The sequence below is a fragment of the Ammospiza nelsoni genome, chromosome 3 (genome assembly GCF_027579445.1).
Source record: "Ammospiza nelsoni isolate bAmmNel1 chromosome 3, bAmmNel1.pri, whole genome shotgun sequence".
In the NCBI taxonomy this organism is placed as follows: domain Eukaryota; kingdom Metazoa; phylum Chordata; class Aves; order Passeriformes; family Passerellidae; genus Ammospiza; species Ammospiza nelsoni.
The window spans coordinates 111,997,779-112,025,616 of record NC_080635.1 but is presented as its reverse complement, the minus strand read 5'-3'; the positions used below and the strand labels follow the sequence as shown (position 1 = coordinate 112,025,616).

The 27,838-nt window shown below is 48.1% G+C and overlaps 2 protein-coding genes across 2 annotated transcripts in view; both read left to right on the top strand.

The window, feature by feature from the left end:
- Window positions 1-19,884, top strand: part of GATA4 (GATA binding protein 4) — a 28,112-nt gene extending 8,228 nt beyond the window's left edge. The window contains exons 2-6 of the mRNA XM_059469225.1: window positions 10,752-10,918; window positions 13,640-13,765; window positions 14,284-14,371; window positions 14,634-14,779; window positions 15,385-19,884. Of these exons, the coding sequence (XP_059325208.1) occupies window positions 10,752-10,918; window positions 13,640-13,765; window positions 14,284-14,371; window positions 14,634-14,779; window positions 15,385-15,567 (710 nt within the window). The 3' untranslated portion in view covers window positions 15,568-19,884. The remainder of the gene's footprint in view (window positions 1-10,751; window positions 10,919-13,639; window positions 13,766-14,283; window positions 14,372-14,633; window positions 14,780-15,384) is intronic.
- Window positions 19,885-21,305: 1,421 nt separating this feature from the next.
- On the top strand, window positions 21,306-27,237 carry NEIL2 (nei like DNA glycosylase 2). Its single transcript, XM_059468969.1, has 5 exons — window positions 21,306-21,346; window positions 23,469-23,657; window positions 24,391-24,722; window positions 25,567-25,763; window positions 26,111-27,237. Exons 2-5 carry the CDS (start codon window positions 23,520-23,522, stop codon window positions 26,425-26,427), a joined length of 984 nt encoding a protein of 327 aa, XP_059324952.1. The 5' UTR covers window positions 21,306-21,346; window positions 23,469-23,519; the 3' UTR covers window positions 26,428-27,237.
- The last annotated feature ends 601 nt before the right edge of the window (window positions 27,238-27,838 follow it).

Sequence of the window (27,838 nt, the reverse complement as noted above, 5' to 3'; positions counted from 1 at the left end):
TTCCAGGCTGTCCTCTGACCTCGAGGGCCTCCTTTGGCTCTGCAAACACCTCCAGACAGTTCAGGAGACATCTCCCTCTTGCTGGATTCCCAGCTGCGCACCCCTGGCTGTTGCCAGCCCTTGTGCTATGGTGCACCTCAATTTTCCTACAAGCTCTGGCTCCCAGAGTCCTGTTATCATATGTTAGGCTCTGCTCTTTCAGAAAGGGAAAGAAAAGCTTTCCTGGGCAAGGGAGAGGCTGGAAAACCCTGATTCCTTCATGCTGAAATCCTAGACGAGGCAAAAAAAAACAAAAAAGAAAACCCAATCTAATATTTATTATTCAAACTCCAATGACTTTCCAAGCCAGACTCTTGGATTTGCAAGCCAGGGAGCCACTATTATTCAACATCCAGGGCTCACAGTGCTGGAGCTGTAAAAAAAAAAAAAAATCAGTGAGGCCCTGAGCCCCAGACATCAGGACTCCTCCAAATGACGTGTGGTCCCAGATGTCTGAGATTATTTTGGGAAGGGAGTGCTGGCCCCAGGGGCTGCCTGCCTGGGGGGCTGGCTGCTGGGAAGGACTCTGGGTTGGGACATGCTTGGGTGGTGTGGAGCACGAGAGGGGCAGCTGGTTTGGGGGTGGGATGTCTCTTCCTCACGCTCCTCTGGGTTGGGATGATGCTCTGGATGCTGAGTATGACTTTTCCCATGTTTCAGTCCTTCATTATTTTCCTGGGACAGATGAGTGATGCTGTAATTTATCCTGCCCCTCTGGACATGAAGACCTGGGCTTGAGGGTCTTTTCATTTCCCAGAATAAGTAGGACCACAAGCAGGAGGGGGATTTCACCCTGTTCCCTTTGCCTCAAGCCAGGGAAGGGTCTCACTCTTGCCTGCTCTCTTCCCAAACCCACATCCCAGTCAGGTTCTGGCACCTCCCTCCACACAAATCAATAACAACGGGTGAGCAGGTTAATTATAATCACAGAATAAACGCCGCGGTCTCAAAGTTCACCCAACTCCAGCAGCATTTCAAAACGAGCGGACGGCGCCAAGAAACTTTCATTGATTCCTCTGGGGCAGGTGTGGGAGTTTGAACCTGTCCCCAGGCTGATCTTGATTCGAGGCTACTCAATTTTCCTCCTTATCTCGACTTTCGCCTATCTTATAATGCCTGTTATTTTAGATAAAAAGTCCAATCAATTGAGTTAGAAAAACTGCAAGTTATATGTGGCCCTGATAAGTTCGGTACCTGCCGTTTTATTGGCCTGGGCTGCGAAGTGACCTCTGCAGATGCTTTATCATCCCCTCCTCCCTCCCCGCTCGGGGGCTGAGTTGACTTAACATCCAGAATAACTAATAAAAGAGGAAAAGAGAAGGGCCAGGGGTTAGACAAACTCACTGTCCCCTCTAACGTGATGAGCCCTAGTAAACACCTTTTTGTTTGTCCCTGGCTGGAGTCCCGCTGGGAGGCCGGGATCTGGCCTGGCTTGTGCTGGTGCAGCTCCTCTGAGTGGGATTTGTCAGTGGAACAGCTCTGAACTGGAGGCAGAACCTGTGTCTAAATCAGTGAAATTAGAACAAAACTGGGACAGGGGTTTGGAGTTTGGATGTGTCAGCATTGGTCGGTGCTGTTGTGCTCAGGGAGAGATTGGGTATGTGGAGCAGTCCTACATATTCCATATATTCCTGCACATGGTATAGATGTGTTTTTTATTTATAAAGTGAGGTGTTTTAATATATCATGTGTGTTTTACACATATAAAATTAGGGGCTTTTTTAAATATACATGTGTGCATTTGTGCACATATATATAAATATATATTCGCACACTATTCTATATAGCTAAGTTCTACATGGTCACAGAATAATAATAATTTTAATAGCAAAACCAGAAAGAATTGATTGGAGATGATTCCTAACTTGCTTCAGTGGCATTCTCAAGGACATCCCAGGCATCCCTGCCTATGGAAGAGGGTCTGGAACCAAATTATGTTTAAGATCCTTTCCAACCCAAACCATTCTGTTATTCTAGGACATGTTATATGTAAATATACAAATATATATGTTTATATATATGTGTACCACATGCCCAGAAATATAATAACAATAATACAATTGTATCATTGTATTTCTACAAGAAAGATTTTGCCTGTTTGCTTTAGATAAATGTCTATGCTTCTGATCTGGGAAAAAAAAAAAAAACAAAAACCCAAACATCACAAACTTGGGGTTTCTGGAGGTGTAGGACTGTAGAAATGCTCTTTTTAAGATCCTGAGCAGGACAACCAACTCAGCAGTGGCTGAGGGCATGTGGATGAGGCTTTGGAATGCCCAAGGATGGACATTCCCTCATCTTCTACTGAAAACCCAACAGACCATAATCTTCAGTCACTGGTGAAGAATCATCTTGGGGTTGTCCTGTGCAGAGGCAGGGGTTGGACTCAATGTTCCCTGTGGATCCCTTCTAGCTCAGGACATTCTGTGATTCTGTGGTAATTGTTAGCTCCTGGCATGGACCAAGCACAGACCATCTCAGCCTGAGTCCAGCCTCTCCTGGTGCAGCTCCTGGGAGGAAGTTTGGGTGTGATTGGTGTCTCAGAACATCTGAGCATGGCCAGACTCTGCTGGCTGGGCTTAGGGTCAGGCTTCCAAACCTCCCCAGTGGCTGGCCCTGGCTCACTGGTTACCCTGCAGCCATAAGGCCAATTCCCAGGGCTCAGCCACGGAGCAGCAGACTGGCAGGACTCCACAGCACACCTGCTTGTGGTCCCCTGTGGGGACACCAAGAATGGCTGCACATGATCCCAACTCAGAGACAGCTGCCCAGGAGGGATCATGGCACTGCAAATCCCAAGTTTTTCTGATCCTCTTAATTTTTTCCCCACTGTCCCTTCCCTGAGGCCATCAAAGAAGAGTCTTAATGGGCACATCCACTTGGAGATGGGCCAGATTTCAAGGAGGGCAAGGCTGTGGCACTTTGTCAAAAGAGAGAAAGACCATTTCCAGGTGCCTCCTGCCAAGCAGACTCCAGGCTGAGGCTGACCCCATCTTCCCCATTCCCTGGGCTCTCCATGCTAATCTGAGATTTGTTAAAAAATATTTGGACAGTCGATAAGCGGAGGAATCTTCTGTTTATCAGAGGAGCCTCGGATATTTACAAGTGTAAGAACTGCAAGGAGGAGTAAGGAAGGGGAGGTCACCTTGGTGGGTGGGAGTTCACTCAGGCACAACTTGACAGTCAGCAGAAGCTGCTGTTGGACACCAGGTTGGTCTCTAAAAGGTGGCCAAGAGGCTCCCACCAAAAGACCCTCAGGGATGTCTGCATTCCAGTCTCCTTCAGAGCAGGCTGTGCACCTTTGGGATGTGGGACATGGTTCTTCAGTGTGTGTGTGGACTGTCTCTCTACTCTCTGATAACCATGAGGCTGGATGGTTTGGGCTCTGGCGGTTTTTGTGTGCTGAAGAGCTGTCAGTGCTTTTCCAAGCAACTAGGTTGGCCATGCCCCCAGCTCCTGCCCCTTCCCAAAGTAGTGTTTAGATCTGATTTAGAGGAATCCAGCTTGTTTCCACCCACCCTTCTTCCATCCATTTATTTTCTCCAGCTTTTGAAAGCTGTCCTCTGCCCCCCTCCAGTGTCACTCCTTGTCACGGGGAAAGGACAGCGTCACCACGAGATGAAAAGCCTTGCTCAAGGGCATCCTAATGCAGAGCCAAGACTCAGCTCCAAGCCAGGCCCAGAATTTGCCCAACCCTCCCATCGTGGCCCTCCTGCACATGATCTCAGCTGGTCCTTTGGCTGCTTCCACCTCCACCGTCCTTCAAAGCGCAGAAAACATATCCATGAAGGAAAAGGAGTATTCCTGGCTGCTGGCAATGGTGTGTGCCACAGACCTTGGCTTGCTGCAGGCAGAGCAGGGAGTGCTGCAGGGGAGGGATGCAATGTTCCCTTTGCCTTGACGTGAAACATTTGGCCTGGGAAGGGTTGCACGGGAAATGTCTCGCCGTGGTGTTTCGCGAAGCCGGGGAAAAAAGCAGATTTCTTTGCCTTCTGGAAAGCCAGACTGCAGGGTGAATGTTTCCTCAGTAATAAGTAGGGTCTTTATGTTTTCAGAGGGAAAAGTGTTTGGCCTAGGCAGCTAACTGGGTACACAGTTACCATTTTCTCCACCACAGATGTGGCAGATAAACCCTAAAAGTTTCTGGGATGGCACCAAGCCATTTCTGTGAGGCTGCACAATGATGCTTTTTGCTAGAAAGCATGTTTCTGGCTAAGTGTGGGGAATTTACCTGGTTCCCCATTTCCTGCAGATCCTCAATCACATGGGTGATGCCTTCTGTTAACCCAGATGAGGGGAGAGCAGGGAGCCACATTCCCACAGCCCCCAGACCAGAGATGGGCACTGCTCAGACAGGCACTGTCCTGCTCTCCCTGTGTTTAGATCTCTAAAGCCCTGGGTGAATTTTCCCCAAATTCTGTCTGAGAGACAACAGGAAGAGAAGAGAGAGCAGAAGGGGAAAAACCAATGAGCAAAACCTGTTTTTACAGCAACACCCTTGGCACCATCAGCTCCATCCTCACTTTCTGATCCCAGCCTGTGTGCCAAGGTGGTGACGTCCCCATGGACAAAGAAAAGGCTCAATGACAGCTTTCCTTTGGCTACAGAGCTCCCCCATGCATAAATTTGGGCATTTAAAATTTGCCCTGTCACTCCCTGGCCATTCCCCTTTTGTTTCTTCTCTTTTTTTCTACTTCTCCGCCCCAGTCCTGGACCAACCAGCCATTTTAGCTGGGATGTGATCTGACCAGAAACTTTTTGGTGGGTTTTTCCCCTTGAAACTTCCACTTCTGGAATCATGCAATTCATGGAAACACCTCAACCCATCCCAAAGAAAAAGAAGATGTGACTTTCAGCTCCTCTAGCTGCAGCAAAGAGCTGGTTTAAAGGACCCCAAAAGGCTGGAAGGATTTCCAAACTGCCACTTTTTAATGGGAACAATTTTGGGATTTGGGACAGAGTGGCTGGGAATGGTAAATCCTGTATCTCCTGGCATGCTGTTGTGGCTGTCCCTTGAAGCAGAAGGTGAGGGTGTCCTGGGTGGGATTCCAGGGTGTCCATGTCCTTTGCCTCAGCTGCGAGTGCCCCCGAGAGTCCATTTGGGGTTTGTGTATACACAGGATCGTGGCTCTCACCTCTTATCATAACAAATTGTTTTAGGAAACTGCTTCTCTGCTGGGAAAACTGCTCTCAGGCTGTGTTTAGAGCCTCTAAGTGGCCTGGCTGTGTTTGAAGGACAGTTCCTTCTTTGCTGAGTTGCTTCATTGGGTTGAGGAGACACTTCTGCAGGGGGAACTGTTGATATCAAATATCTCTGCAGCTGTAAACAAAACTCCAGTGCTATATTAATGGAAGTCTCTTTCCGTCCAGAGAGGGTGAAAGCAGGAAGGGGTTGGAGGGAAGCAGAAGACAACCTCGTTGTTTCTCATGCAGGAGGGTCTGATCCAAACCAGGGTAGGGAGGGCTCTTTGTCCCTTTCCACAGGATAATTTGGGAAGAGAAATTCATAAATTGGATGCTGGCTCTGAACTGAAGGATTCAAAACCCTTCCTTTTTCTGTTATTATTCCTTAGGTTCCTGATCCATCAGGTTTATGCATTCAAGATGATCTCCCCTGTGCAAAGAGATCTAATCACAGAATCACAGAATGGTTTGGGTTGGAAGGGACATTAAAGCTCATCCAGTCCCACCCCCTGCCATGGGCAGGGGCACCTTCCACTGTCCCAGGTTGCTCCAAGCCCCACCCAGCCTGGCCTGGACCACTTCCAGGGATGGGTTCCTATAGAAAGCCCAAAGGTCTGGACTCAGGAATGGATGTAGTGCCAGGCTGGCAGAGTTGGGGTTTGCAGAGATGGTAGGAAAGAGGTCACTTCAAGCCACGCTCCAGGCTCAAGCCTTGGGTTGAGTTGCACGTGGATATCTGGTTCTCCTGTTTTGGAAGGCAAAATTCCGCAGACTTCTGGTGAGCCAGAGGTGTTGGAGGTGTGGGCTGGCAGGACCAGCTCCAATTTGCTTTTTTGATGACCTCAGCATTGTCCATACAGGCTGATCTGGATGTGAAGGATCCCTCCCAACGACCAAGTGTCAAGAAGGGCCACATCCAAGAATTCTTTTTTTCCCTACCAGACCCCTGTGTCCCACTCAGGAGTCACTCCTGGCTCCCTGGGGACTGGATATCCCATTGTGGAAAGTATTTCTGACATGAGCATACTCAAGGCCTCACCCAAGATTAGCAGCCTGTTGTGCAACACACAAATGACATTTCCTGCCCTGGGGACCTTGCAGTGCTCATAAACAGTAGATGTGAGGGGAAAAAAATCTCAATTTACACAGCAAGTTGATGACCAGGATAGGGATGGGACACAATCCATTCTCTCCACTGGTCATTCAGTGAGATTTCATGATTTGCTTTCATGTGAGAAGCTCCTTCATTGACTAAAGGCAGGGTTTTATGAAGAATTAAGTAGAAGGCCATCAGGATTAGCCAACACCAGGGACCCAGCCCATAAAAAGGACTGAATGATCCCAAGACAAAAGATAAGGGCTTGGCAAAGGCACGTGGGGAAGCTGAACATTCAAAGAGGAAGATGAGGCCACTCAGCACACATGAGGCTCCTTCTCAGCCTGATCAGCAAATCCTTCCCTCAACCCTGTCCCAGTGCTGGCTGTACCTGGCTTTGGGAGGGGGAGTAAATCTTTCCAGCAGAAAGGCCATTCCAGAGGTCACCGGATGGACCCATAAATCTCCATTATCAGGCAGCGGCTCCTGTGCCACAGAACGGAAATTATTGCCCTGAGTGTGACTGGGGGAGCCTTTCCTTCCCCCCTCATTGTTCAGGGCCCTCCGGGAGCCGCTCGGGCCATTTGCTGCCTGAATAAACGTTTCCTTTCCCGGCTGCAAAGTACAAGGAATAAGTGTCAGGGGATCTCATAATACCAGGATTTAGAGCTCCAGCCCCGAGCCAGAAGCCAAGGAAACACTTTGCTGCTTTTTCCTGGGGAGTCTCCTTAATCCCCATTATTAATAACAGTGACAAATTAAACAATTAGTGCATTTGAAGCCCAGTGACCTCCATGCCCAATTTACCTCAGCCTGATTGGAGATCCCAGCTCCTGTGGGCTCTGAGCCCTGGGAACATTTTGGTTTCCTGGGTCCTGAACACCCACCCACATGAAACTGCACAAGCTGCAGGTCTTCAGGTGACCCTTTCTCATTATTTTGTAGATCTTCAGGATTCTACAGAGCAGGGGGGACGTGTGGCCAGAAGGACAGCTCAGAAAGCTCCCCTTGGCAACTTCGTCCTGGAGTTCACTGATGCTGTGAATATATGTATAATTGTATATATACAAAATAACAATTATAAAAATATAATTTCTTCCAGAAAGAAATCGAGTCCCTTGTTTCCCACTTCCTTAGGGCTCAAACACCCTTGTTCAATAAATGACACGCACCAATCCCATATCATCACCTCTAAATCAACTTCCAGCAGTGCTCAAGACACCTCCTGTGCCATCCCAAAGCATTCTTTGAGGCAGGTGAGGATATCTCTCCTCCAGGTGATATCTCTCGAGGTCAAGGAGCTCTCCAGGATGCAGGAATATTTTTAATGAGGTTGCACTTGGCGGGTGTCATCTGACTCAGCACTGGGTGGTGCCCTGAGGGGACACACCCATCTGATAGGGGCTGTGATTAGGGAGAGCCGCCCATTGCTGGAGTCTCGGTGTCCCCTGGGAACAAAGTCTGTCCCTTCCCCGATTCCAACACCAATGATTCCTGTTTATGAACCTTCACAAGGATCACCTTTGCCTGCAGCTGAGAGGGGAAAGTCTCACAAATGTTATTGCCACGGAAGCAGAAGGGGACTTATGGAAACTTCGACCAATGAAAGTTTGGATGGGGCTTGGAGCAAGCTGGAATATTTCAAAGTGTTCCTGCCCATGGCAGGAGGCTGGAATGAGATGGGCTTTAAAGTCTCTTCCTACCTAAATCATTCTGTGATTCTAAGGAAGTCCCTTGAGATAGATGTTCTGGACCCAAATCCCAAGGAAACTGGGGAAAACCCCCAAAACCCAACCAAAGAAATAGGAAGAATATCAGCCAAATGCAGATGGGAAAGGAGAGCAGATCTCAAGGCAGGTTTGCACTGGTGTTTTGGATGTTGATGAGAAAACAACACTGAAAATAATGTGGCATTGGAGTTGGGTGTCCCCTTTTTGGGAAATAACACTCAACTTTTGGCAATAAATTATTTATTGCCAGCAGATAGGAGACTTACATTTTTCTAAAAGCAGAAATAAATCCATACTTGACATTTTTTTGAGGGACCTTCTTATTAAGAACTAGTCCAATTCTTAACATTTCCAAGGGACTGTTAGGAATTCTCTCCTTTGTCTTTTAATAAAAACTTTTATATTTTGGTTTCCTGGTGTAAAAATTTCCAAGAAAGACTGTATTTTGTAGTTAGTCACAGGCACAACTCAAATCACTCAAGTTTTAACTGTTACCTTTTGATTACCTCTGCTCTGCTAAATTCTCCCTGGATTATGTCCACAACTCTGTACTGAATTATTTTCGAAGAAGAATGCATTTTTTACAGAAAAATTTACTGCAAAAATACTTTGGCTTTTTCTTTGGAAAATTATAATCAAAAACCTCAACAACTTCTAAGATGAAAAAAAAAAAAAGTGAAATGCTTTACTTTCTTGAGATTTTTCAAGGAAACGAGTTCTTTCCTGACCAGCTGTTCCAATCCCTTCTCTTTTCAAAGGAAGTTTATTTGATCTAGATTTTGGCTGTGACTCAATTGTCATTTTAAGGGTGAAAGTGAGGGTTATGGTATCACTGAATCCATGTGGACAAAAATCACCTGGAGGGATTCCCATCTTCTTGAAACCACCAGAATTGCCCCAGGGTAATGAGATTTTCCTAAACTGCTGGGAAGATACTGAATTCCTGCTTTTCTGGAACCAGAGCTGCTTGGGTGCAATAAATTAGTGCTCTCTACCATTTCCCCATGGGCACATGGTGTAATCTCCTGCCATTTTTAGCCAGATTTCCTAGGGAGAATTAAGCTCACGCGAATATTTGTCTCTGCTAACTGGCGCCACTTCATTAATTTTTTTTGTCCTTTGGCTGCTTCACAGTTATGCCGTTTCCTGCAGATTTTCCAAAAATAGTCTGGGGAAAAGAGAAAATAAGGCCATGTCTGAACATAACCCTTGCTAGACACCAGAGAATCCACATGGGACTGAGGCACAACTCAGCCAGAAGCCAAATTTTGTTGGTTTGCTCCTTGGGGAGCAATTGTCTTCCAGCAGGAAGCTGAGATTTTTGTGTAAAAAGCAGGTGGACAAAAAATACAGTGAAGTTCTTGGTTTCTGGAAGGGTTTGTACGGAACGGGGAGGGAGCAGTGTCTTTCCAAAGGATGATGATGCAGTTGATCTGTGTTGTGCTGACCTTTGAGCTTCCTGGTCCTGTCACAGCCAGAGGGACTGGACTGGCCCAGCCCAGGGCAGTTCAGAAAATGGTTTGGGTTGGAAGGGACCTTGGAGTTCATCTCATTCCACACCCCTTGCCGTGGGCAGGGACACCTTCCACCATCCCAGGTTGCTCCAAGCCCTGTCCAGCATGGTGTTGGACACTTCCAGGGATGGAACAGCCACAGTTTCTCTGTGAAACCTGCACGAGGGACTCCCCACCCTCACAGGGAAGAATTTCTTCCAAACATCTGACCTAACCCTGCCCTCTGTCAGTTTAAATGCATTCCCCCTTCTCTTATCACTCCATGCCCATTTGTCCCTCAAGTCCCAGCTGCAGCCAAGCCCCAATGAAGGATGTACCAGGAATGCAGTGGGTGAATGCAGCAAGCCCTGAAGTGTAGCATCAAACACAATACAGAGTTCTATCAAAAGCTGAGCCTCTAACACACATAAATTCCCAACAATCCCTGTTAGCTGTTAGCCTAAGCTGGGGTTTGAATCCCAGAACCATGGAATAGTTTGGGTTGGAAGGCACCTTAAAGATCATCCATTTCCAACCCCCTTCCATGGGCAGGGAACCTTCAAGTTGTACATGAAGGTTCACATCTACATCCACTCCTTCAAGTTGTGGATTCCTGCACCTCAGGAGATATTTTCTGTGCAGAGAATGGGGTGAAGGCACACGAACCTCCCCTTGGCTCTCTGCAGCCATTCCCCCCAGCAGAGGGGCTGGGTGAGGAGCATTCCCATGGGGAGCAGGGCACATGGAATAGTTTTCTGAGATGCAGCTACCTGAGCTCTGGGCAGGTCTGCTCTGTGGGGTTTGTGTTTATCCATGGTCTCAGGAATCTGCCTTGATTGTAACCAGGGTTGCTCATCACCTGCCCCGATCTGCTTGCCCTCGCTATGGCCAATCTTGAAAATTGGATAGCATCAGAGCAGAAGCGAAAATTGATAATATCAGAGCCTCCTGGTATCTGTGTCCTAGCACATCCATGGCAAGGAAAGGAGTCCCTCTTCCCAATAATCCCAGGGGGGCTTCCTTGGGAAAGAAAGAGCTGTTTCTTGCAAAAGATTTCTATAAAATCTGTTTCTTGCAACCTATAAAATCTGAACATTTGTGATTTCTTGAAATATCTGTTCTGGGCTAAACTGAGAAGCAGAGCAGCAATTACAGGTACAGCCACCTAATTAATGAAGTCTTTTCCCTTCTCTCCCATCCTGGCAGCAGAATTTTTTGATGATTATTCTGAGGGGCGAGAATGTGTCAACTGTGGGGCCATGTCCACGCCGCTGTGGAGGAGGGACGGCACGGGGCACTACCTCTGCAACGCCTGCGGGCTCTACCACAAGATGAACGGCATCAACCGGCCCCTGTTCAAACCCCAGAGGAGGCTGGTAAGTCCAGATCACACCTGTGGGACGAGGAGGCAAAGAAATCTCAGCCAGCTGGAGATGCCAAGGGTGTTTCGACTCCCATCTGCCCAGCTGAGGTCCAGACTTTCAAAACAAGCCAGATTTTCTTATGCTTGGGATACTCCAAGCCCTGGTACTGCCCAGAGCAGTTCTCCAGACACTCAGGCAGGTGGTGGAAGGGGCTGTAGGACACAGGGTGATTTTGGGATATTTGGAGGAATGGCAACTCTTTCCAGTTCCAGAACAGTATCCACAGGGGTCCCTGGTCACTGCTGGGTGAGCCCCTCACTTCATGGTGACTTTTCTGGATTTCTGTTTTGGATACTCTGCTCCCATATCTGTTGTATGAGGCGAAGCCCCCATTGTAGGGCAGGTCAGGGCACCCCAAGGCCTCTGGGGTCAGGGTGGGGTGTGCACAAGGAACCTGGGGGACAGGAACAGGATTGTTCAGCCTGAAAAACAGAAAGCTTTGGGTTGACCTTATTGCAGCTTTCCTGAAGGAAGCATATAGGAAAGATGGAGAGACACTATTTACAAGGATGACAAGACAAGAGGGAATGGTTCAAACTGACAGAGCAGGCTTAAATGGGATATTAGGAAGAAATTCCTCCCTGTAAGGGTGCTGAGACCCTGGCACAGATTGTCCAGAGAAGCTGTGGCTGCCTCTGGATCCCTGGAATTGCCCAAGGCAAGCTTGGATGGGGCTTGGAGCAACCTAGGATAGTGGAAGGTGTCCCAGCCCATGGCAGGGGGTGGAACTTGATCTTTAAGGTCCCTCCCAACCCAAACCACTCTATGATTCTGTGAGCTCAGTTGATACTCTGCTGCTCCCTGCATGTTTTGGTGAGGGGTTTTGGGAAAGTCTCTGTATCCCCAGTGACATGAGTCCATCACAACAGGCTGAGAAGTTTGAGACTGTTCAGCCTGGAGAAGAGAAGGTCTTGTGGAGACCTCACAGCCCCCTCCAGTACCTGAAGGGTCCTACAGGGAATCTGTGACTCTTCATCAGGAACTGGAGTGACAGGAAAGGAGCAATGGGTACAACTTTAAAGAGGGGAAATTTAGGTTTGGTATTAGGAAGAATTTTTCTCTGTGAGAGTGGTGAGACTCTGAAATAGATTATCCAGGGAAGCTGTGGATGCTCCAACCCTGAGAGTGTTCAAAGCCAGGCTGGATAAGGCCTTGAGCAACCTGGTATAGTGAAGGTGTCCCTGCCCATGGCAGGGGAGTGGGGCTAGATGAGCTTTAAGATCCCTTCTATCCCCTTAAAATTCTATGATCCTACAACATTCTATGATTCCTTAACATTCCCTGATCATGGATCCAAGCTAAAAGCAGCCACCGGAAAGCCAGATTTCCACACTCCTTGTTTTCCACGAGGCTCCATCCCCACACCGCCCTTTGTAACCCTGTCTATGCCCAAACCCAGGCGTCCCCCGAGAGTGACAAAGTGACACGGGCAGGCTGAGCGCTGCCAGCAGCCACGGGCACCGAGCGCCCTCTTGTGAAACGCCTTTCCGGAGTCCCAACGATCCAGGCAGGATCTCACCCGGCACCCAGGACCTTCCCTCTCTCATTTACTGCCCTCTAAGGCCTGAGCTTTGAAGGATGATGGCAAAAATCAGGCAGGTGTGGAGGATGTGGCTTTTCCTTCCTCCACCTCCCACTGTTTCCCAGGTCAAATTTTGTATCTTATATGGATTCAAGCCTGTTACTTTCTCTTGTTGCCTTCTGAGCCTGACTAAACCAGTTCGCCCAGAAAAGGAACTTTGGGTCTGCTCCCTAATTCATTACTGAGACTTCCTATTAATTATCCCTCTTTATCAAGAGGAAGAAAACACTGCTGGAAGCTTCTCTTTTTTTATATTCCCCTTGAGCTCTACAAACAACATAGCACAAAGCCAGCAAGGAATATAGAACATTTATGGAATTGATCACATCTTCTTGGGATAGCCACGATGCCTGTAAGGGCTTGGGAGCTGGAAAAGGCGGGATGGTCTGAGATCCAGACACCTTAGGGTAGGTGGGTGCATGTGCACAGGGTCTCTAAGCTGCCACTGGAGCTGCTGGAGATCTGGGGCTCTGTTCAGGTGATGTGGGATTCTGGAGAAAGGAGGCTCAGGGGGGACCTTCTGGCCCTCCACAACTCCCTGACAGGAGGGGGCAGCCAGGTGGGAGCTGGGCTCTGCTGCCAGGAACAGGGACAGGATGAGAGGACAGAACCTCAGGCTGTGCCAGGAGAGGTTTACTGTGGACATCCAGAAGAATTTCCTCACTGAAACAGTGGTCAGGCATTGGCTGGGGCTCCCCAGGGAGGTGCTGGAGTCGCCATTCCTTGAGGTGTCCAAGGAACAACTGGAATTGGCACTCAGTGCTCTGGGCAGGGTGACAGGGTGGTGATCAGTCACAGGTTGGACTGGATGGTCTTAGAGGTCTTTTCCAATGATTCTATTTCATGTCTCTGGTGCCACCTGAGATGGCCCAGGAGAGCTGAGACCTCCTGGAGTCAGTGGAAAGGAAAGAGGGGCAGAAAGATACAGTTGGACAATTGTAAAGGGGCAAAAAGATAAAAAGCCAGAAAAATACAAGAGGCAAGAGGAGAGGGAACCCTGAGGTGTGGTGGAGCGAGCTGGTTGGGATGTGGGGTGCAGCTGGTGAGGGCACTGCAGGGCTCACTGTTTCCTGGCTCTGTTGTCCCCACAGTCAGCATCCCGCCGTGTTGGGCTCTCCTGTGCCAACTGCCACACGACGACCACCACGCTCTGGCGCAGGAATGCCGAAGGGGAGCCCGTCTGCAATGCCTGCGGGCTCTACATGAAGCTCCACGGGGTAAATCCTGGCTGTGGGAGGGTGCTCATGACACCAGGCTGGGGGCTGGGTTCTTTACATAGCTCTGTGCTCTCCTGGAGCTGCTTTTCCTGCTGTCCTTTTGGGTTTAGTCTCCCTCAAGGTTATGTTGTGTTTATACCTGCAATGGGGGGTACATGCTGGGTATTTCTCACTTACTAATTAGGTTCCATTTGCAAATAAGTCTTAAAACCTAATAAAACAAGGCCCAGATTCTTCCCACATAAATTCAGGTACTTCAGTAAAAAAACCAAGTCTGAAGCACAAACACATGAGCTGTAGTTCCCTTCTGGCCCTAAAACACACAATACCATGGTGTGATTTTCTTATTCCCATTTGGATGCACATCTTGAATCTCCCTTGACCAGGGAATTTGGGCTCCTTTTTGTTGTTGCTTTCAATTAAACCAGCTGGACCACAAGTTAGAACTGAAATCATGTTCTCTTAGATGACCTTAAGGACATTCAGAAACCAATGTGCTTTTCTGTTTGGACTCACAGGTTCCAAGGCCTTTAGCCATGAGAAAAGAGGGAATTCAGACGAGGAAACGCAAGCCTAAGAACCTTAACAAAACAAAGGCACCAGCAGGTAAGTATCGAATGAAGAAATTTATTTTATTATGTGTATTTGTGTGTGCACTTGTATTTCTAACCACAGTGCCCTCAAATTAGAGAGATCCAATGACAAAACAGGCCATTTTTTAAAAAACAATGGGGGATGTCTAAATACCTGAATATCCTTCCAACTATTTAAAAAATTATTTTTACCACATACTACTGGGTGAGTGAGCACAACTCTGTGCTGAAAGGTCTTTGGAAAGAGCCTGTTTTACCCTCTGGTTTTACCCCAGGCCCATCCAGCAGCGAGAGTCTTACCCCAACCACCAGCTCCACCAGCAGCAGCAGCAGCAGCACCACGACCACCGAGGAAATGCGCCCCATCAAAACAGAACCTGGGCTCTCATCTCACTATGGGCACCCCAGCCCTGTTTCTCAGGTACTGAGGGGAGATGTTAGCAGTGGAAAAAAAAAATAAAAAGGGAAATAGGGTGATAGACATGGGGAGAACATCCTCATAACTTTACTTAGGTAGTTAAGCACCTGAAGGGAGGCTGCAGGAAAAGATGGAGAGAGACTATTTACAGGGGATGGGGTGATAGGACTAAAGGGAATGGCTTCAAACTGAGAGAGGTTTAGATTGGATATTGGGAAGAAATTCTTCCTTGTGAGGTGGTGAGGCCCTGGCACAGGTTATCCAGAGAAGCTGTGGCTGCCCCTGAATCCCTGGAAGTGTCCAAGGCCAGGCTGGACAGGGCTTGGAGCAACCTGGGATGGTGGAAGGTGTCCCTGCCCATGGCAGGGGTGGGAAGGAGATGATCATTAAGGTCTCTTTAAACCCAAATCCTTCTGTGTTTCTAGAACTAGAAAGAAAGGGAGACAGGAGGAAAGAGCCTGCCCAAAGTATCCCACAAAGGGTGCAATCTCCAGCCCTGCAGCAAATCCAGACACATTTTTTACAACAGCACCAGCCCACACTAAAGGGATTTACATGGTCCTCTAAGGTTTGAAGCTTTTTTTCCCAGCATTCTTTATTTTCCATAGGCATTCTCAGTCTCTGCCATGTCCGGACATGGATCATCCATCCACCCTGCAATCTCAGCTCTGAAGCTTTCCCCCCAGGCCTACCAGTCAGCCATGAGCCAGTCTCCACAAACCAGCTCCAAACAGGACTCCTGGAACAGCCTGGTGCTGGCTGAGAACCACGGGGACATCATAACTGCATAACCTGGCCCTTTCCCTATGAACTCCAGGCTGATCTGCTTGAGAGATGAAGAAGATGCCACGTAATCATCAAGTCCATGTTGTCTCCACCTCCCCTGCTCTCCTGCCTTCTCTCCCCTTGTGAGATGTTGCAGCAAAGAGGTAAAGAGAATTTATCTGAGGTGTAGGGGAGCTCTTATGAAATGAACAGAGAAGACTCAAATCTCAGAGTAACTCAAGGATTTGAAGCCTTTTTTCCCCACTTTAAATGAGCCTCTCTATTTGACTGTCACCACTTACTATGAAACAGCCAGAAACACAGAGATGGACAAAGTTCTTGAGTTTTATTTAACAATATCTGGCATTTTAAGACTCAGACAGTGGTGGAACAGAGACACTTCTTCTGCCACCACCCATTCTTTTCCCGACAGAAGAAAATGCCATTGTCTTCTCATGACCCAAAATTCAGTGATCTTCCACCAAATGGAGCCAGTTCCAGGACACTTTGCTGAACAGACTTCACTAGAGATTCTTTAGCGGCTTTAGTGGACTTGATAAGATGTAGGGCAGAGAAAAAAGAGACATCTCCCTTCCTCCTCAGCTCACACATTGTCTTCATTTTTCTTGATGGTCTGGAAAGCTCATGAATGTCTGTATTTAATAACTCCTTTCCTATTTATCACTACTAAATCATGGGACTGTGTTTCCAAAAGGTTGTTGGCTGGGCCTGGAGTAGGTCTGTCCAAAGTCAAAGGAGGATTTTGGAAGAAGGAACCTTCTGGAAGAAGGTAGATGAGACCCATGCTGGTCATGAAATCCTGGAGGAAATGGCTGGGCTCTTCCCTGATGGATAGCGACAAGCCAGGTTTAGAGATGATTCAAGAGCACAGCAAGAGAAAGATGCTCTTCTAACGCTGCTGGGCCACTGCTTTTCAGACAGATAATTTAATTCTTTTGCCTATTTTTATGTTGGTTTGGATGCCACTGATGAAATCTGACTCTCACTTATTTTTGGCTGTACTGTGAGTGCCCACTTTCCCCCTAACAGCTGGCTCGTGACCATTTCCCACATCTAATCCTTTAGGATTTCACTTTTTGCAACAAGCAGTGGCTTCAGCCCCTACAGGAGGTGGCAGGGGCTGTTTTCCTTATCAAGCATGTGCACAGACTTGCTTGCCTGCAAGAGAAGCACAACTCCATTAAACAAGACTTGACTGTTTGCTTGCCCATAAGGCTCTCAGCTACCAGGGAATCCTGGCAAATAGAGTTGGAAAAGATGCAAAGAGCAGGACTCATTCCCTTTTCCCAAAGGGATCAATCCTGCCTAATCCAGCCCTGACTGCTCTGCCTCTGGTTTAACAAACTCAAACTCCAGCAGGGCAGATGCCACAGCTCCCCTGGGCAGCCCAAGTGCTTCACCAGATGCTTCCCATGACGTTTGCATCAACATTTCCAAGGAAGGACAGCTTTGCCTGTCCATGCAGAGTTCCTGGGAGACCTCATCCTGCAAGATTCTTCACTCTGGTTTCTGTCTGCTCCCAAGCTCTGTTACCCTTCTTGCCCTCCCCTCTTTTCCTCCCCGCATCCAGAACTCAAGTACAGAACTACCAAGTGAAAAATCTCCAAGGGGGATTGTGCAACCCTCCCAAATGTGCCACCCTCTGCCTCCCACTGTTTAACACTCCCACAAGGAGAGTTCTTCCACACAAACTAAGGCACGTGACTTGGTGAAGAGGAGAGCCACGGACAGGTTTGGAGCAAAAGAATGGCATTGTGTTGTCTTTGCTTGAACTCACTCTTTTCCTCCCTTTGGTGTAAAAGCTTCTCTAAGGAGAAGGATTCAACTGGACTGGTTATGACTGGAGAGTCTCCACATTCCTCGTTCTCTCCATAGCTCAGATTTGCAGGGTTTTGTAGGGGTGACAGAGCCTCCACATTCCCTAGGGAAAAGCACCATGGCAATGGTGCCATGGGAACAGCTGGGTGGTGTTTGCACCAGTTTCCATTGTTTTGTGGAGCTAATGCAATGTTTAGCCTCATTAGTGCTAATTACAGATGAGGGAAAGACATTCATGAAACATGAATACAAAGAAATTAAATTCTGTGATTTTGTTCAGACCTGCTAGGCTGTAGAGAAGAGGCCAAAAATAGCCTTGAAAAAAAAAAGAATTTGAGGTGAAAACACCAAGGTGTTTCTCCATTGGCAGGAAGATCTTTAGCCAAACTCCTCCCTAAGTAAATCCCTTTGCAAATGGCATTGGAGCTCTCCTGGGAGCTGGCTGTGAATTCCTGGCCATAACACAGCAACCTGCACCACAAAATGCCACGTGGCTCATGCCAACTTTTGAGAGATCCAGAACTACCCTGGAAAGCCCCAAGAGGGAGTGGAGCCTCCTGATAAGGATTAAAAGTCCAGACCAACCACAGCCCCATTTCTCCTTCCATCTGGAGGCTCACACTGGTTCTCCATTCCCTTCCCTATTGCTGTGCTCCTCCTCCTTCCCTCAAAGCCAAATTCCCTGGTGGAATTTTTCTCCTCCCTTAAAATCCACTCAGAGATGCCAGAAAGAACTCTGCTAATAATGCCAGAAGGAAAAAAAAATCCCTTCAGAACATATCTGCCTTATGTCTCCTTAGTAGAGATTTATTAACTGGATTTTAGCCTTCCTCAAAGCCTGAAAAACTATTTTTGAAACAGAGTGAGGAGCATTTAAAAGTCCCTGCTAACAGAACAAGGGATCTGATTTCAAAAGGTGAAGCTCTGGAGGACAGCTTTAGGGGTAGAGGAGAACTCTTTAGGGGTAGAAATTAGCTCTTTTGTCCCCCTTTCTGTACCAAAAGCAGAAGTTTGGATACACCAGGTTCTGTGGTTCTTTTCAATCACCCAAAACTGTTGTAAAGCTGCTGTTGGCCCAGGAGATTTTGTCTTTTTCACGCCAGTGCTGATATCAGGATGGTGAGAGACTGATCTCAGATGAGCATCAACATTTCAGGTGGAGTACAAACACACCATAACTGATGAGTCCCCTTCTTCAGGACTTCTGATGATCAAATTACAGAATAATTTAACTCAGAAGGGACATGATCAGGTCTCTCAAGGCCCTGTTCAGGCAACTTTTGAATATTCCCAAGGATGGAAATCCCAGCACCTCTTTGGGTTCCTGTTCCAGTGTTTGACTGCTCTCATGCTGGAAATGTTTTCCCAAGAATCACTGGCAAATTAATTATTCACATTTGGGGATTCCCATGTAAGGAGTCATTGTGGGAGGCTAAACATGGTTTCCAAGGCTAGGAATCACTCAGAGCCACGTCTTGCAAGGATGGCCAATGCAGGATGACAAACTCCAGAGGTGACAGACCAAGGGATACTCACAGGACAGGAGGATTAAAGTGCTGCCACTGTCAGTTCACTCAGCTCCCTCCAACAAGAGGAGCTAATTACAAAATTACAGGTTCCACCTGAGCTCCGCTTCCCTGCCTCTGATGGGGGAGGCAGTTAGAGCCTGCTTTGGTAATGAATTAGATACAATTATTAGAGACCCATTAAAGCAAAGTAATTATTGGTTTTATTATTGCTTTCATTGCTGGAGAACCTCATGAGATCCACACCAGGTCCTACACAAACACAGGGCAGAGAACTATCCCTTCTCTGAGGAGCAAGAGGGAAGGGCCCACTCCTGCAAAACACCTCAGCACATTTAAAACTGCATTTGTGGGATTTGCTCCACTTGAGATCACCCCTAATCACGAAAATGTTGATGCTGAAGGGTTTATAGCACAAGGTTTGGGTGTGTCAAACTAGACCTTGGCAATGGCCCAGTGGCCACCAAAGTGAGATGGGCACATGAGAACCAGGACAGGGAGCCAAGAAAGGTCATTTAACCACTTCTAAATGTCTTTGCTCTTTGTGGAAGTGCATTATCTTGATTCACTTCAGTTATTCTTTGTCAATTGATCAGACAACATGCACAGATCACTTGCAATCTTATGGGCTTGGATGGAGAGGGTGCAATCAGGAGGAGCTCAGGAATATTGCAAGGGAGCTTTAAAACCAATCAACAACTCTCAATGTAACATTGAAGCTGTGACTATGTCTGGGGTGGTGTTTTGTTTTGCCCTTTTTTTTCTCCCCATGTATAAAGTTTGAAGCTTCCCAGGTCATCTGGGAAGGTTTCATGGAAACAAACACTTATTTGTAAGGGGGAGAGGGAAACCAACCGACTGAACAAGCTGTAATTATTTAAAGATGTAAAAAAATATCTATTATGAAGTAGTATGGCTACCAATCCACGTAACTTCTACACCTTTAGAACTAATGGAAATAAAACAATGATAATAAAACCAGAAGGTTTCTTCTTGATTCTGTCTACCCTCATAGGCTTCTTGGAGAGGGCAGGGGGTAAATGATGAAATACTGAAAACATGAAATGCACCTGGAGAAGAAATGGTGAAGTGGGTCCTGTCCTAGAGAGCTCACAATGAAAAAATTACAAGGAATTTAAAATCAGAACAGATGAGATCAGATTTATCAGAGCTCTGTTCAGTCAAGTTTTGAACATACCCCAAGATGGAAACCTCACCACCTCTCTGGGTTCCTGTTCAGTGTCTGACCACCCTCATGGTGAAAATGTTTACTGAAATCATAAAATGTGAAAATGTTGGAAGGAACCTTAAAGCTCACCTCGTCCCTCCCCCTGCCATGAGCAGGGACAACTTCCACTAGACCAGTCTGTTCAAGGCCTTATTGAACCTGGCCTTTGACACTTCCAGGGATGGGGCAGCTCAACCACCTTTGGCAGCCTGTTCCAGTGTCTCAAAGTTAATAATTTCTGACCACTCTCAAAGTTAATAATTTCTTCCTAATATCTAATCTAAATTTGCCTTCCTTCAACTTGCACCCATTACTCCTTGTCCTATATAAAAAATTCCTATTTAATAAATATTAGGTTATTAACAAGAACAAAAATCTTTGGTAAATTAATTGCCTGGAAATTCCCAAGCAATGAGTCATTGCAGGAAAATCAGTGTTGAGCCACACAGAGGCTATACAATCCTACAATCCTATACATAGGATTTGAGACAGCCAACACAAGATGAAAAACTCAGGGGTGACAGACCCAGCCTGGAGTAACTCAAAGCCAGGCTGGGCAGGGCTTGGAGCAACCTGGTCTAGTAGAAGGTGTCCCTGCCCATGGCAAAGAGGTGGAACTGCATGATCCCTAAGGTCCCTTCCAACCCAAACCAGTCTGTGACTATGATTTTAATATAAATGAGGAAAAGCCCCTGAACACAGCAGAGAGGGAAAAAACCCTTGAGGACACTTAAAAACCATCATGATTCCGATGTTTGGTCTTCTCACTGAATTTTACTCGGCAGGCCTTGTTCAGCCTGAGTGCTTCCAGCTGAACTCAGAGACAACAGCCGGAAGCTGAAATCATGCTGTCTACCAGGGCTGCACTGTGAAAAACGCCAATCACTTGTTTTTAAAATGTGCTGAGCCACCTCCCACTGTGCAGGGGCACAGCCCTGCTCTGAGCACCCAATCACCCTGCCAGGTACTGCCCAGCTTCCTCCCCAATCCAACCAGTTTCCAAACCGGTACAGCTGGTGGGGTGAGTGAGATCAGCACCTGGAACCCGCCCATCGCTGCCCCAGCAGCCAACTGGGGAGCTCCCCTGCTTTTTGGGGAGGGGAGGGAGGATCTTCCTCCCTTATAAAGAAGTGGGTGGAAGGGCTTTGGCTGTGCCCACTCCTGTTGAGGGTGCGTAGAGATAGAGGAAGGGCTGTGAGGAGTAAAGGAGAGGTAATGAAGTAGGGGGGGGAAGGCTGCCCAGCCTGCTCCCCAAATGGATGCACACGGTGGGCATGGGGAGAGCAGTGGAAGAGAGCTGGATGCAGGAATGTGGGGCTTGGGGGAAAAGCAGGGGGCGCCTTCACTGCCCTGGGGTAGTGTGGGTGAGAATGGGATGGGAAATCAATGCCTGTTTTCTGATGGTGTCGGCAAAATGATGCTTGGTTCAGTGTGAGAAGATAGAGAGCTCTGCACCCCCCTGACTGCATGTGGAGGGTCAGAGCTGCGCCTTGAAGTCCCTGCAGGAGCCTTGCCCGGGGCTGTAAGGTCACAGGGAGCCTTCCTGCAATCCCTGGCTGCAGGCAGAGCTGGGGTGAGCTGCCTGAGCTTGTCCTTGCTCTGTTCTGCTGGGGGTGCTGGGCCTTTGTCTGGGCACAAGGACTGGGAATGAGCCCATACAGGGGGAGGGTTTGTCCTGGAGGCCTGGCTGCCTGCCCCAGAGCTGCAGAGGTACCATGCTCATGGTGAGATGGGTGTCATGCCCTGCAGAGGGCTGGGGATGGTTTTCCTCCTCTTCCTCCTTGGAGGGGGGAGTGCTGTGGATGAGACTGAAATGGATCTAGAGTAAAAATGTGAAATAAGGAGGTACATGGAGATAAGGGAATCCGGTACAAGGGATAAGGATGGCAGATGCTGGTGTTTCTGATGTGGTGGGGAGCAGGGCAGTTTTTCCTTTTGAGGAGGAGTATTCCTTTGCTGGGGCAGTGTGAGCATTAACACCTTAGAGAGCTCCCAGCACTTCCAAGGAGCTGTGGAGAGCTGACTTAGCAGCAGGCAGAGCTCTGCAGGTGATGAACGTCCCTGGGATGTGAGCTCGGGGTTCACAGGGCTGTCCTGGCACTCAATCTGTGAAGCCAGTGCCTGGACAGCCAGGGCAGACTCCTTGTGCCCAGCTGTTTCCAGGGATCCAAACTGCTGCTGGTGCCTTTGGCAGCAGCAGCATCTTTTTAGCTGTCTCTTGATCAACATAATATGCAGATTTTTTCAATAAAGCTGGAGCAGGCCTGTGAATAATCATCACATGCCCTTGAAGGCAGAGGACTAAAGCTCTGTCTTTTACCCTTGCTAAATCTAGTTTTGATGTAATATCTGTACCTGGATCTAAGACATTAAATTAATGTTCCCTAACATGTTTTCCTCTTGAGGCCTTCCAAAAGGGATTTGGTTTGTGCTGCAGCACAGGAATGGCTGGCATGAAGTGGGAATGGCTCTTCTGGTGGGGGGCCCCAGGATTGCTGTTAAGTTTCTCATCAAGCGGTCTCAGAGCTGTGCCAGGTGCCTCAGAGCCCTGCACTGAGTGCTGTGGAGCTTGAATCTGAGCCTCTGATCAGTGCTGGTCTCTGGGATTAGTCTGCAGGGAGAACTGGCACTGTGGGATGAAAGCCAAGCTGAGCTTTTCTTGCACACCCACAGCCAGCAGGAGTCCTCAGAAGAGCTGCAAGGAACTGGGGCTTCATGCCAGAAATAACTCCTCGTGTATTGGTGTGACTTCCTGGAAGGAGCTGCAGGATGGTGCTGCCTCATCTCCCCCTCATTCAGAGCTTTCTGCTCCCAATGCTTTTAGCAGAGTGCAGGAATGCTCCCCAACTGGTTCCATGCCATTGCAGTCAGTGGGGCAAGCAGTGGGTAAAGCCAGGGGTGGGGATGTTCTAATTCCAGGGCTGATCTTTCCATGGGAGCAGCACTCCCCGTGGTGTATGGGGAAAAAGATGGGTCACTGGCCTGTGCTGGTTCCGGGTCACTAATCACAAAATTACAGAATGGAATGGGTTGAAGGGAACTTAAAGATTGTCTACTTCCATTCCCAGTGATGTGGGCAGGGAAACCTCCCACTGCCCCAGGAAAAAAAGGGACTTTGGGAGATTCCCCAGGCCAAATTCCTACTTGCAGCATGAAATCTGCCATTGGAGTATGTTATTCAGGGCTGTGTTAGATTAAATTATATATATCCACTAGGATGAGAACTCATCCTCCTCCTTGGTCCCATTTATCTTCATAGATTTTACCACAGGAACTTAAGGAGGAAAATTAGGAGAATGTTTTGTGTATTTCTGACTTGCAGCTTCCCTTCAAGTCTAGGGCAGAGTGTGACAAGGACCTGCTAATCCCCCTGCAGCTGCTGGAGATGCCAGAGGGCCCTTCAGTGAGGAAGTTCCAGCTGCTGACCTCCCCTTTTGTGGGACAAGTGGTGGCCAGGGTGGGGGGAAGCAGCAGGAAGCTCAGTGTCAATGATCTGAATGCCCTGAGGCTCCAGGACTCCCAGGTGAGTTGAATTTACAGATCCATGACAAGTCTGAGGGCAGAAATCACCATTGCCCCACACCTGGGTGACAGAAGGTGCAGAACCTGTGAATGTTTCCCTGAGGGTTTCACCTGGCTAAGTTGAGATGTCTGTGCTGTGGGTACTTGTCAGAAGTCACACTGGGTCAGTCCTGCTGGGGCTTCACTGGCCTCACACCTCCAGATGATGATTTGGACCTGACTGGCCAAACCCTGGTGCAGCCTCACCTCTGATTAAAGGTGTGGAGCAAAATTAAAACACAAAATGTGCCCAGCACAAAGTGGGAAGAGGAATCAGAAGTGATGATGACCAATTTCAAACCCCTGATGGGAATCCCTGTGAGGGATTCAGAATTGAGTGGTATCTAAGCACCTTGTGCTTCAGGCAGGCAAAGAAAGGAATCTGCAAGGATGACCCCGGCTCTGATGGGAATGGCTTGGATGCTGATGCATCCCATGTTCTGAGTGGGCTGATGTGCCCTCTAATAGAGGTTGTAGAAAATAAGTCACTTGTATGGAAACAGCCAGAGGTATTATGCCTGGAAGTGTTCAAAATCAGGTTGGATGAGGGCTGAGCAACCTGGTCTAGTGGAGGTTGTCCTTGCCCATGGGTGGGGGCTTAGAATGAGATGAGCTTTAAGGTCCATTTGAACCCAGTCTTTCTAGGATGTTATGATCCTTTATGGATCATCAGCACATCCCAGCTCTTTTCTCAGGTTCATGGGAAGAACTTGTACCTGGCATTTGTGGCAGCTGAAGGTCCCGTTGGGCCAACTGCAGAAGAGACAGCGCTGCAAAGAGAGGCTGCTTGTGGGGCACACTGTCCTGCTCAGGGACAGCAGGGACAGGCTGGTGTTCCACATCCCCATTCCCAGGATGATGAGCTGCAGGAAGCCCAGAACTCAAGATCTGAAGCCCCAGAGGCAGCAGAGGGTCGGGGCAATTGGCTGCGCATCCACTTTGGCATGTTCGGCAGCGTCCGCGCAAACGAGTTCTCGAGGGCAAGCAGAGCCAACAAAAGGGGGGACTGGAAGGATCCTGTGCCCAGGTATTTCCTCTAGTCTCCCAAAGCAAATCTGTGTGGGAATGCTCTTAGCCTTGATTTTCTCTGATAATTTTTAAGGCATGAGTGAATGTGGGGTGTGTTCAACCAGAGAATCCACAGTGGAATTGTAGGATGCAGTTGTCTGGGGATTTTAGTACCAGCTCTGCTAAGATTTTTACCTTGAAGAGAGAATTTTTAGGATGCCAGGCTGAATCATGCCCTAAAAATGCCGGTTTCTCCCAGTTAGGTGTTTTTTAAAACGTCTTAGATAAATAACAAACATCTCATACACCTGGAATCACAGGCTGGAGTGATGCTGTAAAGGGCAGCAGTGAATTGAAACCATGGCTGTGGTTTGTGTCCTGTATCCCACTGGAATTGTACAGAGCAAGGGGGAACAGCATCCCAGAGAAGCTGTGGCTGCTCTGGAAGTTTCCAAGGCCAGGCTTGGAGCAACCTGGGGTGGGGGAAGGTGTCCCTGCCCATGGCAGAGGGTGGCCCAAGATGATCTTTGAGTTCTCTTCCAACCCGAAACATTCTATGATTCTGTGATTTTTTTTGAAGGATGACTTTATTTCTATACAAGTATTTTTAGACACATTTTTTGTGCTACTTTTAACATCCATTTCTCTGATTTGTGGACTGTACTGCTGAAGGCTTTGTCAACCAGGGTCACAGGGCAGCAGTAGGAAAAACTTCCCACCAGCTGTGTGGGTTCACCACCAAGCTTCATGGCTGCAGTTGTTAAAGATGCCGCCTTGCCTTGAGACAGTGGCCAGCTGCAGAGTATAACAAGTAGTTCAGAGATGTTTCTGATGAGAAAATCCAACTTCTCTGCTTCTCCCAGGCTGGTTCTGCACTTTGAGAGCGGAGGCTTCCTTGTTTTCTACAACTGCCAGATGCTCTGGTGCTCCTCTCCCAGGGCTGATCCTGCTTCTGACATCTTGTCTGTGGAATTCCACCGAGGCCAGGCGCTGCGTGCCCTCCGTGCACCCGATCCCATCTGCTACACCCTCCTAGACCAAAGATATTTTTCAGGGCTGGGTGAGTTCCAGGGAATAGGGGCAGAAGGAGAAATGGAGGAAGGTGGGTGGGATGTCCACAGATGCAGAAGTGCATGTCTAGGTGGTTTTCTCTTTAGTTAAAGAGTTTCTGGTTGATCCAGCTGAGGGCATGTGGTCATCTTCAAGGTCTGTAACAACAGTAGAGGGAAGAGAACCTCTTCCAGTTGAATCTCAGCTCTAAGTCTACTTTTTGGATGCCACTGCTGGTACAGGGAGTGGTGTTGCTGGCTGTGCTCCTTGAAGCAGAAATCACAAGTTAGAGCCAGCAGCCTGCACTACCTTGATTAGAAATATCCTTACTGTCTCCTTGTTTCTGACCCCTCCCAGGGAACATCATCAAGAACGAGATCTTGTACCTGGCCAGGATCCACCCTTTAACACCAGGCTCCCTTTTGGCTCTCTCAGATCTGGAGCATCTCCTGGACTGCGCCCTTCAGTTCAGCTCTGAGTGGCTGCACAACAAACTGCGTGGCCAAGGGCTGCACCCCCAGGTGTACCAGAAGGAGCAGTGTCCCCTGGGACATCCCCTGATGAAGGGCACTTTTGGATCCTCGGATGGCTTCAAGAGACTGACGTGGTGGTGCCCTCAGTGCCAGCCTGAGCTGCTGCCAGGGGATGGGGACCCTTCCCCAGTCACTGGGTGATCTGTCCTGCAGGGTGCTGGGTGGTCTCTGATCCATGCTCCTCGTTGTCCTAGAAGGTCTCTATGGTTTCTTTTAGGCTGTTGAGTTTGGTCCTTAGGGAGTTGGCAGAGTTAAGTGCTCAGTGGAGGTCCCAGGTCCTCTGAGTGGCTGCAGAAAGGAAAAAGTGGTTGTCCATGTTTTTTTTTTTTGTCATAGTGTAAAGAGTTTGACCAGGTCTGAGGTGCATTGGTCACCCCATTCAGGTGGGAGTGGATGGGAAGTGTAAAGGGTAGAGCAGGGGATTGCTGTGGTCTGGTGACCCTGTCCCTTGACCCTGGAGGAGTCAGCAAAACAGAGGATATCCCTCTGCCTAAGCAGCTTGATTAATTAGGAATTAAATAATCCTGCCTCTGTTTGGAGCTGAATACCTGTGTGCTGGGCTGTGACTGGGTGTGGTTAAACATGAGGAGCTGCTCCCACGTAATCTGGCAGGAACAGCTCCCTCCTCCTTCCACATCAGCTTGTACAAAATATACATCAGCAGTGCTTGGTGGAGCTCATCTCTGCACCTACAGGTTTCAGCTTTGTGGCAAACTGCCAATTCCAGATCTTGCTGTAAAAATTAAAAAAAAAAATACAGCGTGTGGCAGTGTTGCATAAAACTCAGGATCTCCAAGGAAACCTGAAAGCAGAAAGGTTTGGAAATAGAGCTGTCTCTGTACACCAGGTGGGAACTGCTGCTGTCCTCTCTCCCTGGATTTGAGTTTATTTTAATAATAAGTTGCTGACTTGAGCAAAACAATAAAAGCTGGAATTAGAATCAGTGATGTTCATCTCAAGTGTGTCCTTTCTGGCCGTTTCTTGGTTAAAAACTGGGGTGTACATGGAAATTCCAGCTGCCTGAAATTGGCTAACAGCAGCCTGTTGAGGATGGTACCAGTGATTTTCCTTAGCTGTGTAAGTGGTCTCATTAATGGGAACTGGATTTAAAGATAGATTGCAAATCAGCTGGGAATGCTGGAGGTAAACACCTCTGCTGTAGGCAGCTGCTTCCTAGGCAAGGCTGCTTGTACAGTCTCTCCCCTGGGAACTGCAACACCTTAGAGAGTGGTTGCAGGTTATGGGATTGCTGAATAAACGAATTAATGGGGTTATGGAACCAAGGAAGGTGGTTAATGTCCCTTCTGCAGAGTGTTGGCTAAGTGCCTGTCCAAAACAAAGAATTATAGAATAACCTGAATTGGAAGGGACCCACAATGATAATCAAAGCCCAAGTTCTGGAAGAAAACCACTAACAAAAAAGAACCCCAAAAGCTGAATCTTGCACTTTGAAGGATATGAGGATGGAGCTGGGTATGTGTTGGGTTCTCAGCACAGGAAGGGTGTGGACTCTGGAAGCAAGTCCAGAGGAGGCCATGTAGGTGCTCTAATG